Source organism: Neopsephotus bourkii, unplaced genomic scaffold (assembly GCF_033783945.1).
Source record: "Neopsephotus bourkii isolate Nb327-2 ecotype Australia unplaced genomic scaffold, CSIRO-AGI_Nbou_v1 NB_463, whole genome shotgun sequence".
Classification (NCBI taxonomy): domain Eukaryota; kingdom Metazoa; phylum Chordata; class Aves; order Psittaciformes; family Psittacidae; genus Neopsephotus; species Neopsephotus bourkii.
The window spans coordinates 37,389-48,720 of record NW_026900965.1 but is presented as its reverse complement, the minus strand read 5'-3'; the positions used below and the strand labels follow the sequence as shown (position 1 = coordinate 48,720).

The 11,332-nt window shown below is 56.2% G+C and overlaps 1 protein-coding gene across 1 annotated transcript; it reads left to right on the top strand.

The window, feature by feature from the left end:
- Positions 1 to 1,758: 1,758 nt before the first annotated feature.
- On the top strand, positions 1,759 to 6,974 carry LOC133210541 (uncharacterized). Its single transcript, XM_061350012.1, has 10 exons — positions 1,759 to 1,847; positions 2,262 to 2,333; positions 3,238 to 3,309; positions 3,736 to 3,816; positions 4,269 to 4,340; positions 4,782 to 4,856; positions 4,968 to 5,086; positions 5,190 to 6,550; positions 6,686 to 6,799; positions 6,957 to 6,974. The coding sequence occupies exons 4-10, from the start codon at positions 3,797 to 3,799 to the stop codon at positions 6,972 to 6,974; spliced, it is 1,779 nt and encodes a 592-aa protein (XP_061205996.1). The 5' UTR covers positions 1,759 to 1,847; positions 2,262 to 2,333; positions 3,238 to 3,309; positions 3,736 to 3,796.
- Positions 6,975 to 11,332: the final 4,358 nt, after the last annotated feature.

Here is an 11,332-nt window from a genome sequence, read left to right as displayed (position 1 = left end):
TCAGCCCCAAAGTCTGAATCCCAGAGTTTCAGCCACAGAGACTCAGTCTCTGAGTCTTAGCCCCTGAGTCTGGCCCAAGTGGTGCAGCAGCGGCAAGGACACAGACAGGGACGAAGATGAGGTACAGGCAGGAGCAGACAACAGAGAGCGCTCAGCCCCGGCCCCATGGTCCCTCTCCACGAAGTAGGATGCTGCAGGCCCCTCACTGCTCATGATACCCAATGGCAAACATCATGGAGTTCCACAAGACCAAATGCTCCAGCCTGGAGAAAAGAAGGCTCCAGAGAGACCTTAGAGCCGCTCCCAGCGCCTGAAGAGATCTGGAGAGGGACTTTATACAGGGGCCTCTAGTGATAGGATAAGGGGGAGTAGTTTAAACATGATTCATTCCTTTTAACCTGAGTTTAGATTTGACATTAGGTTTAGATTCAACTTTAGGTTTAGATTAGACACAAAGAAGATTCGACATCAGATTTAGATTGGACACAGGCTTCAGATTAGACAAGATTTGACTTCAGGTTCACATTAGACATGAAGAAGACTCATCTTTAGGTTTAGATTAGACATTAGGTTTATATCCAATTTTAGGTTTAGTTTAGACACAAAAGATTCGACGTTAGCTTAGACATTATAGACCAATAAAGCTGCCGTGTTGTTCATTCACCCTGTGTCCTGTGAGTTGATTGGACTTGTGCCTTTTGGAGTCTTGCCCTGCTCTTCAGAGCAAAACCAAGCCGTGCCTGGAGGCCCTATGAGCAAAGCACGGGGGTATCAGTGAGATGCTGGGTGCACGGCTGCATCCTGGCTCAAATACAGCGTGTTCTGGTGCTGAATAGGGTCCAAGAGGTGCTCTGGCACCCTGCAGCTTTCTGAGGGTGTGAGAGGTTGGAGAAGGAGTTTACTCCCTTGACTTGGAAGCCTTTGCCATCCAAATGGAGGAGATTGGCCAGCAGCTCCCCGCAGGGTTTGGGTGTGACATCGACACTGCCAAGTGTCCCTTGGAAGTGACACTGCTGTTTCCAAGCCAACACATCAGGCCTGAAGCTTTCCGCACACAGGTGCACACAGGTACACACATGTACACATGCGTACCCACACAGGGCAGCACTCACACACCAACATGTACTGAACGCACATGTGCTGCACACGTAGAGGTGCTGGTCTGTAACATGCCCCAGGTGTTACAATCCCAGCTCCAGTGGCAGGGATTGTCCCATGTCACAATGGGGACGCACGCTCACAGGCCCGGTGCAACTCTTGCATTGGGCCAGGCCCCATTGTGAGGTGTGAGGTGTCCCAGGCTGTGTCTGCCCACAGGGCCAGCACAGCCCCAGATCCGCTGCTGGTCGCAGACGAGAGCTCCTGGTTTGGATCCCCAGCCTTGAGCCTCGTGTGGTACCAAAGGCACTCAGGCCTTGTTTCGCTATGGCACCGCTGCTGCTGCTGCTGCTGCTGCTGCTGCTGCTGGGCCTGGCCCCCTGCCTGGCCCGGCCCCTGAGGCCCTGCCCGGGGCCCTGCCGCTGCCGCGGGCGCCGCCTGGACTGCAGCGGCGCTGCCCTGGCCCGCATGCCCCCGGCCACCCACCAACGGCCCTTCTCTGTGCTGTGAGTGCCCTGCAGCTCCGGGCGCTGCCCCGGGACACCCCGAGAGCGGCTCCAGGCCCCGCTGCCTGTGGAGGGCTGAGGGGCAGCGCCGAGGGGGCAGCTCCAGGCCGCAGCTCTGGGGCAGGGGAAGGGTTTGTCCTGGGGGTGACGCTGCCAATGGCTTCTCTGCAGGGATTTCACTGGGAACGTGCTCGCCCTCATCCCCCCGCAGGCATGGAAGGGATACCCGTGGGCTGAGAAGCTGTGAGTATCCAGCAGCGTCGGACATGGCACAGGGGTTCCGGGATCCCCATCCCTCAGCTGGGCTGTGGAGCCGAGGCTGTGCCGAGCACCGCACCAGTGCTTGCCACGTGCAGCGAAGGCCGAGCTGCTCAGCAAGGAGGGGTGTGAGTCCCCAGAGCTGTTCCATGGCGAGCAGTGCCCTGGGCTGGGTACCTCCTGCCCCCCGGGGCCATCCCTGGGCCTGTGGAACCCGTGCTCAGGCTGCAGTCAGTCAGCAGGCTGGGAGCAAGCCCCTGCTCCTGCCATGAGTGTGATGAGCCGTGGCAGGACCCGCAGAGATGCTGCAGTGACACTGCTGCAGGGTTGTTCCCCTGACAGCTCCATTGCCCCTGAGAGCCGTGGGTGGCACTGCTCATGTTCGCCCATCTCTTGCAGAGTCCTCCAGCACAACAACCTGCTGGCAGTGAAGAGGCGCTCGCTGGAGGGGCTGCTCCTGCTGAGGCACCTGTAAGTATCCCCCTGCCCATGGTGGTGGGCACGGCCTCCCCCTGCCCTGGCCCTGCTGCCCGGCCCACCCCAGGAAGGGCTTTATACCTGCAGGTGGTATTGCGACTGCAGCCAGAGCAGAGCAGGGTCTTGGTGCAGGGGAGGGCTCTGCAGGGACACGCTGCACTCCCATTGCCCCACAGCCAAGCAGGAGGAGGCAGCTGCTGCCCTTTCCCTGCACAGACCTGCACGAGGCCGCCTCCTCCAGGGCAAACCTTGTGCATTTGTCTCCTCTCAGCTCAGATGCCCCAGAGCTGCCTTGGAGGGAGCTCATGGTGCAGCTTCATTGCCCATGGAGAGGAGCAGGCACTTCCCATTCACCCACACGATGGGGCTGGGGACTCTGGCTGAGCAGGCCATGAAATGCTCCCCACAAAGCTTCCTCTCTCCTTGTTTGCTGCAGAACAAGCCCAGGCAGCGAGTTCAGGCTGGGACAAGGAACCTTTTGGTTTCTAGAGCCAGGCCAGAGGACTCCTGCACACATCAGAGCAGGGCTGTGCAGGGAGGTGACATTTAGGAGCTAGGGGAAATAGCCCCATGATGGTGACACAGGGCGTTACAGCCTGTCCCTGAGGCCTCACGCAAGGGGTGCTGTTGGGGCGTGCATAAAGAACCTGCTGTTACCAGAGAGGAAAATCAGCCCTGAAATACCCCTGCTGGGATCAGAGCTGGGAGAAACTCTCTGAGGTGCAGCCACCCCCGTCAGGAGCGTGACCTCCGGTTACACACCACTGCAAGTCAGTGCCAGAGACAAACCCCACGTGAAGTGAGGGCTATGGCACTTCTGTGCTGCCAAAGTCAGAGCCCCTGAGAGGAACCAGGACAGCGCAAATGTCACCAGCGGTTTGTGTTCTCCTGTTAACAGGGATTTATCTTACAACAAAATCCAGCTGATCGAGGCGTGTGCTTTTGAGAACCTTCCTTTCCTGGAGACCATGTGAGTTATGGGAGTTCCTTCCTGGTGTGGTTGGTGAAGCCTGTTTGCATTTAGAACCTTCTGGTGATGGAAAAAGCTCCTGTTATTTTTAGAACAAGGCCTCCAGTTTCTCCTGCTGAAGGAGCAGCCCAGCTCCGGAGCTCAGGGCATGGCTGGTGGCCACACCAGGATGGGCCACGGCTTCTCCAAACACAGCAGGAATAGAAACTGCGTCTTGAGTCTTGCTGTGTCCTGGAGCAGGCAGAGATGCAGCACGCATGCACTTCGTCTCCTCTCCTGGACAGGTTAACAAGCAGCAGGAGAGAAAATGGCAGTTTCCTCCCAGTTCCACCATGGATGTGGCTTTTTCCTACAAATCAGTGCTGCTTCACTCCAGCTTCCTGTGGGTCAGACCCAATTCATTTCTCTGGTCTCCTGTTTCCCCAGAAGCCTGGAGGGAAATCTCATCACCGAGATCCAGAGCGACACGTTCCGGGCATGGCACGGGATGCAGTTCCTCCAGACACTGTGAGTGTTCAAAGGGCTAAGGGGAGTTCAGAGCAGTGGCCCTTGTCACTGTGTTCTGCTCACCTCTTACCCCAAATAGGCAGCAGCATCAATGCTGAATGACAACTCTGTCAGGCCATGGCTTTGCCTGGCTGGGTGCAGGACCAGAGACAACGCTCATGGACAGTGGGAATGTGAGAAATAGGGAAAGTCCTGTTGGAGGGAAGTCACCAGAAGGTGTGAGCTGAGGAGGAAAGAAAGGGATGCTGTGTTTTCCAGAAGCAGCACTTCTGGGCTTTTGCTCTCTGGGCTGGAGATAGTCAGGACCTGATGTATGTTGTGAATCTGCCCATCAGCATCTGCCCCGGCCTGGAACCTTCACCCCAGGCCCTTCCTCACGCACGAAGCACTGAGCCCCTGCCACCACTCTCATCCTGCACCCCTCTCTCACATGGGGTGTTGGTTCATTTCAGGGTCCTGAGCCATAACCCCCTGTCTGTTATCGAGGACATGTGGTTCTTCAAGCTGCCTTCAGTCACTCACCTGTAAGTACAGACTCCTTGTTAGCAGGTTACCATGGATCTTTCTTTGTGTCTCTGGGTGCCCCGTGGCCAGGAAAGCAGAGATCCAGCAGCAAATCCCACCCTCCTCCCAGCCTTCTCCTGCTGGAGGCAGCGGCAGAGCCAGGCAAAGGCTGAGCAGTTCTGCTGTGTCCCAGCTGCAAAGCCAGCACGGAGCTGGGACATGGACTTGAACTTGTCTGCATCCATCTCCCATGGGATCTGCAGGATCCCTTCTGGTTCAGATCCATGGGTGGGAGCAGGGCACAGCAGGAAGGAGAGACAGTTTTCTGTAATTTCTCCTGGATTAGGTAGCAGCAGATCCCCCTGCGGCCAGCACCGCAAGCAGCAGGGAATGGGCTTGTTCCCGGAGCAGAGGCTGGTGCCACCACCTCGAATGTAATGTGTTTCTTGAAACCCTTGCAGGGACCTGGGTGCCACACGAGTGACTCGCCAGACGCTGCTCATGCTGCTCCTGAGAACATCCCGCTTGGAAACACTGTGAGTGCAGGGGCTGGCTCCCACCTCCAGCAGGCTTCTGCGCGCCACCTGGGTTGGAGTCGCTGCCCTGGGTCACGATCCTGAGTGTTTGTGCACACCTCTGTTCTTTAGCAAGCTGTCCATCGACACGGCCTGCTGCCTCTGCCAGCACAAGCACAGCACTGAGACCCTGTGCAGGACCCTCAGCTTCGACTGCATGAGCGTGTGCAGCAGCACTGCTCCCCGCTGCGGTAACTGGCCCACAGCCCTGCCCATGTGCCCCAGCTATAGTGAACCTTCTGAGCCTGTGTCTGGCAGAAAGCTTGTCACTGATGTGCTCTTGGTGTGTTACAGCTCCCCTGGCAGAGACACCAGAGCTCCTGAAGGGAACGGTGCCACCCAGGAAAGGGAACAGCAGCTCTGTGTTGAATCTCCAGCCTAAGGAGCCTTCCCTCAGGGGGCAGAGAACTGTCACGCTCGCAGTTCTCCTGAGCCTGAGCAGCCCCGATGCATCAGCACCTTCCTCTCAGCAGCTCTCGAGGCGGGAGGGCAACACCACCAAGGAGTTGACGCTGATGCTGCAGAGCATTCAGCACAGGGGCTGGAGCAGCTCTATTGACACCAGGAGGTTCTATTTTCTAGCAGAGGAGCTCGTGGCACAGCTGAAGAACAAGCTGCACAAGGCCATGAGCATCCTGACTGTGAAAAGCACCAGCACAGCCCAGCCAGCGCAGAGGGACAAGGGGCAGGAGGTGGCAGTAGGGGAGGGAGGAAGAGCCACAAGCTGGCAGCAACAGGAGCCTGGCTTAGGCTTGACCCGGGCAGAGTCCATCTTATGGGAAGCAGTGCGGAGTATGAACCTCAGCGACATCCTCCCAGTCTCCAGCCCCCAGAGAACACCCACCCCTGCTGCAGCACAGCCCCCTACACAATACCCAAAGGAGGCCTCGCACCTCACCCGTTCCGGCGAGAGTCAGGATCATTCTGACACCATGGAGCAGACCAACACGACTGACGGGATGGAGAATGAGGATAGTGCAGAAGATGAGGAGGAAGCACCATCCCCAACACAGGACTCTGCTGGGACAGATGAGGAGCAGAAGCAGCAGGACACTGATGGGACAGTGGGCAGCAGGGCTGCAGAAGAAGAGCCCGCAGCAGCAGAGGGTAGAGCAGAGCAGAGACTGAACACTACCCAGTATTTCTACTATGCTCTGCTGCCTAAAAACGGCCCCCCTGCTGCCAGCAGCACGCCAGAGGACACGGCTGCAGCAGAGCGCTCCTCTCTAGGTGGGAGACCACCCACCGCCCCTGCAAGCACCACCACACACGGGCAGCACAAGGAGCAGGAACCCCCGACCCCAACGGCACAGGGCAGCTCCAGCGCCCCGGGCAGCACGGCCAAGCGAGGACCCCCCTTTGACACCCTGCTCAGCCATCACCTACACTCTCTGGTGCCAGATGGAGCCCTGCGCAGGTTCATGGCACAGGTGGCTCAAGCCCTGTGGGGGGACTGTGGCCTGCCCCAGCTCCAGCAGGCCTGCGCCAAGATGGTCTCGAGGACGGGGCTGCTCCTGAAGCTGCTGAGTGAGAGGCAGCGTGACCCGGAGCCCTCTGACCTCCTTGAGCAGTGTGTGCGGGAGGAGGATGCTGGCACCTCTCATCCCCATGCCCAAGTCCAGCCCAGGCAGATGCACAGTGAATCTGCAGAGACGGTAGGAGAGAACGGGGCATGGCTGCGTGTGTGTGTCTGGGCAGTGGGTATGGAAGGGGCCTCCCTTTCCTCCTCCCCTCCCCTGTCCTCCCCTTCCGGCTCCTCTCCTCCATGATGCACTCTCCTTTTCTCCCAGGAGATGTCCAATCACACCTCTGATTACTGGCTGTCGCTGGTGCTGCCACTCTCGCTGTTCACTCTCGTGACCCTCATCGCGCCCATTGCTCCCCTGGTGCAGGGCTCTTTCAAGGTGAGCCAAGGACTCGTTTGGCGGAGCGCTGCTGTGATGAGTGAATTCCTGTTTGTTAATCAAATCTTGTTTGCTTAAAAGTAATTGTTTGTTTAGGAGTTACTTGATTGCTTAAAGGTTACTGGAAAATTTCGACACTTTGACATTTGGCTTATAGACTGCAATCATCTGTTAAAGTAAACTAGGTATGGAAAAAAAGAGCCTTCCTCCCCACACCCACCCGACCCACCGGGAGGCTGAATGAGACCCCGAAGGAGATAAGGAGCTTTCTCCCCACACCCACCGGGAGGCAGAATGAGACCCCTTATCAACGGGCCACACAGACACAGAGAAGCCAAGAGTAGCACGTACACTGGATAAAGAAGAGTATGAAATCAGTGACTTTGGGGAAATGGGGTGCGTGCTGTTGGTGGAGCAGAGACTCCCTGGCCACCCAGCACTGTTTTGCTTGCTGTCGCTTGCTCAATAAACTGATTTGATTCATTGGCTTGGCTCTAGTCAATTTATTTGAGCCACTATTTATAACAGCTGCCAGCCAAACCCTGGGGCTGGAGAGCACAGGGGCAGGGGGGGTGCTCCCACAGTGCTCATGGGGCCCGGGTGCTGCTGCAGATGCCTGTGGATGTGCTGGCGAACACAAGAGATGTTTTCCCAGGCTTGGAGCTCATTGTGGCACCCCACCCTGGAGCTTGGAGGTTTTCAGAGCTGCTGGGAGCAGCTTGTCCTGGCTCCTGCCAGGGTTTGTCCCCAGCTCTGCTGTGCATCTTCCCAGTAGCTCCATCAGGGGGACTGCAGCTCCCTCTCATCACAGCCTCTGCCATCAGCCCTTACCAGGCTCTAGGCTGTAATCCCTCACCCCAAGCATCCCCTCCCCAGCTCCTGTCCTGGCCCTGCTCTGTTGCAGCACCTGTTTCTTCCAGCCATGCAGCAATGCCCCTGCTCTCTGCCCTGAGCCCATACCCAGCCTTTCTGCATGGTGCTGCGGCTCCGGTGGGTCGGGGCCATGCCCGGGCACAGGGCAGGGGCCCAATCGTTGCTGCGCAGTTTGAACCTCCCTTTGGGGCCCTTCTCCTCCAAAGAGACAAATGAGCTTTCATGTCTTTAGAAGGCATGGTGCGTGTTGAAGGGGCAGGGGGGAGCCTGCAGAGCTCTGTGCAGAGGAGAAAGGTAGAAATTAACAAGGCTGAGGAGAACTCTGGGTCATTCCAGAGGCAGGGAGCAGCGGGGAGCTGGGCAGGGAGGCATGGGGGGCTCTTCTTAAAGGCGTGGCTGCTGGCACAGCCTTGTACGTGTGTAGAAGGCACTGGGCTGGAGGAAGAATCTTCTGGCTCCCCCATGCTGCAGAATTCCATGTGGAAACCTCCATGTTCTGAGTCCCCGTCTCTCTGTCACCAGGTCTGTGCCAAGAAACATGCCGAGGATTCCCAAGGCAGCAGCAGATGGTGCCTGAAGCGGTAATTCCTGCCCCGCCCCAGCAGTACCCAGCCCTACCCAGAAACCCCCCAACTCCTCCAGCACTGGAGGAGTTTATCCTTTGCTCCTGCCTGTTTCCAGGTGCTTTCAGAAGCTGCAGCCCAAGTGCTGGAACAGAAGCAAGGTCACGGACAGGGACGAGGAGGAGGTAAGGGCAGGAGCAGGCGCCAGCTCTGTCCCTCTGTGCAGTCCCTGCCCCATGCCTGCCTCTCACATCTCCAATCCCTGCCCCGCAGAAGGCGTCCCTGACTCAGCTCGATGCTCAGGAGGAGGCAAATTTGGACAAGAGGGTCTTTGACATAAGGTAAATGTGATGGTGGCAATGCTGGTGCCAAGTTCAGCTCTTGTTCCATGTAGGAACTGCTGAGGGTTTCCTTGATGTTGCTTCCTTGGCTATATCCTTAGATGCTTTTTCCTTGCTGTTATTTTCTTGGCTGTTATTTCCCAGCTCTTATTTCCTTGATGTTCATAGAAGCATAGTCTCACCGAGTGGTTTGGGTTGGGAGGGAGCTTAATGCTCACTCAGTTCCAACTCCCTCCCCAGTGACTTCTGTGACATTGCTGTTCTGTCCTTGCTGTCACTTCAGCAATCCCAGAACCTCGTCAGGCATTCCCGCTGCTGTGTCATCAGAGGAAAATCGCGTTTTGCCTGTCCCAGAAGCGCCCCGAGCCCCAGAGTGTGGTCCTTATCCATGGAGCAGGACAGAAGTTCTTTGAAGTCACCAATAAAAGTGTTGGGTTGTTCATTCTCCCCATGTCCTGTGAGTTGATGGACACACGCATGCGTGTGTCTGAGCCTCTGTGTGTGTACTCACAGGTGGTGTAGCACTGGGAGCGGTTGAAGCTCTGCCGCCAAGTGTGTGTGCTTGCACACATGTGTGCCTGCATGTGAGAAAACACGTGCAGCACATGTGTGTGCATGTGGGGGAGCGTGGCTGCTCGGGTCCCTTCGGGCAGCTGCCCCCTCTTTGGGTAACTTCGGCTCCACTCGGTTCCCTTCGGCTCCGCTCTCTTCAGGTGGCATCGGCTTCACTCAGCTCCCTTCGGCTCTGCTCGGGTCCCTTCGGTCAGCTCTGTCCCCCCTGGGAGGCTTTGGCTCCGCTCAGCTCCCTTCAGGCAGGAGCAGGTATTCCCTCACTTTTGCCATATAAATGTGATAAACACATGAATGTACTGGCTTTTGCAAATCAGAGGTGTTGCTATGTGGATATAACTGTATGAGCTCACAAAGCTCACTAAAGACACAAGATTAGACAACTAGTTGAAAATGGGCAGAACTCTTGAGCAAAACAGAGTCACATAGCAAAAGAATTTGTAAAGGTAAAGCAAAAGGCGGGATGTGGGGCAGGGCCGGCTTGATAAAGAAATGCTAGTGCCTGGAAAACATAGGGTTAAAGTACTTTTAGCCTAACTTAGGTCAAAGATAACAGTGTTCAAGTCTGTGGCCCCACTAAACGTGATTAAATTGTTTCACACCATCCTTCTAAAGCACCTTTAGCTTAACTTGGATCTGATAAGCGGAGAGACTCCACAACTCATTACAGTTGTAAAGTAGGTATGCTTTATTCAGCTGGGGCGCACGGGGGATAGCTCTTCCAAAGGCATGCCTGCCGCAACCTCATCTCTCCCCTAATTATTCTCTAAAATTATACATATTCATCAGGTTACACAACACGCCTATACATATTCCGGCATCTGCTCCCAGCCGTCCTGCAGCACAGTGAGCAGAGCAGGAAATGTTTGGCCTCTGCTAACACAGCTGAAGAGGCAGGACAGAAAACTGTGGCCAGGCCTCTTTTGCAGACTGTGAGGTTCGCAATGATGCCACCAGCACTGCTCTTGCTCCTTGCTTTTCCACCTTAAATTCCCAGGCACAGAGTCTCAGCCCCAGAGTCTCAGCCCCAGCCTCATCTCAGAGTATGAGCCCTGCAGTCTTAGCCACAGAGCCTGCGCCGCAGAGTCTCAGCTACAGTCTCAGCCCCAAAGTCTGAATCCCAGAGTCTTAGTCATAGTCGCAGCAACAGTCTCAGCCCCAGACTCTCAGCGCCAGCGTCTTAGCCCCCCAGTCTCAGCCCCACAGTCTCAGCCACAGAGTCAGAGTCTGACGGTATCAGCTCCAAAGTCTGAGGCCCACAGTCTTAGCAATAGAATCGCATCAACAGTCTCATCCCCAGAGTCTCAGACCCAGACTGTCAGACAGTCTCAGCCCCAGAGTCTGCTCTCTCCACACCAAACACCTCCATTGGCAGATTGGTGATGTCTCAATTTCTCTGCCTCCCCAACACCCCCTTTTCTCTCTCTCTCTCTCTCTCTCTTCTCTGAAAGTTGCTAAGTAACACGAGGCCCACCTCAACTTCTCATGAAGCCACAGAGCTCAGGTGGAGTCTAACTGTGAGAAGGTAAACATTTGCAGAATATTTGTTCTGTTAAAGTTGGTGTTTATGTAGGGACCTCGGGTGTTATCTCAGCTGAATGCGCACAGAAGGGCTTTGGAGGGAGACTGAGCTGAGCTCTTAGGCAGAAGCTCTTCCCTGTGAGGGTGCTGAGGCGCTGGCACAGGGTGCCCAGAGAAGCTGTGGCTGCCCCATCCCTGGCAGTGTTCAAGGCCAGGTTGGACACAGGGGCTTGGAGCAACTTGCTCTAGAGGAAGGTGTCTGTCCTGGGTTTAGCAGCGGCAGTCATTTTGTCTCCTTCTTGGTAGCTGGTGCAGTGCTGTGTTTTGGCTTTTGGGCTGGGAACAAAGCTGATGAAAATGATGTTTTTGTTTGGCCAGGGACTTTGTGAGCCTCCTGCTCTGCCAGGGAGGAGGGGAAGCGGGGAGGAGGCGGAGACAGGACACCTGACCCAAACTGACCAAGGAGGTATTCCATACCACAGCACGTCATGCCAGGGGGGAACTGGGAGTGGCCGGAAGGACAGGGGGTCGGCCGGGTCGGACTCGTGGTTCGGCGTGTGGTATTGTACTCTTTTCCCTTGCTATTTTCTCTTATCATTGTTGTCGTTGGTGGTAGCGGTGGTGATTTGTATTGTACACTAGTTGCTAGACTGTTCTTATCTCAG

Excerpts from the sequence above, each read along its gene's own strand:
- LOC133210541 (XM_061350012.1), top strand. The coding sequence starts at position 3,797 with ATGCAGTTCCTCCAGACACT. Across the intron at positions 3,817-4,268 it reads ATGCAGTTCCTCCAGACACT|GGTCCTGAGCCATAACCCCC; the intron begins GTGAGTGTTCAA and ends GGTTCATTTCAG. Across the intron at positions 6,551-6,685 it reads ACAGTGAATCTGCAGAGACG|GAGATGTCCAATCACACCTC; the intron begins GTAGGAGAGAAC and ends CTTTTCTCCCAG.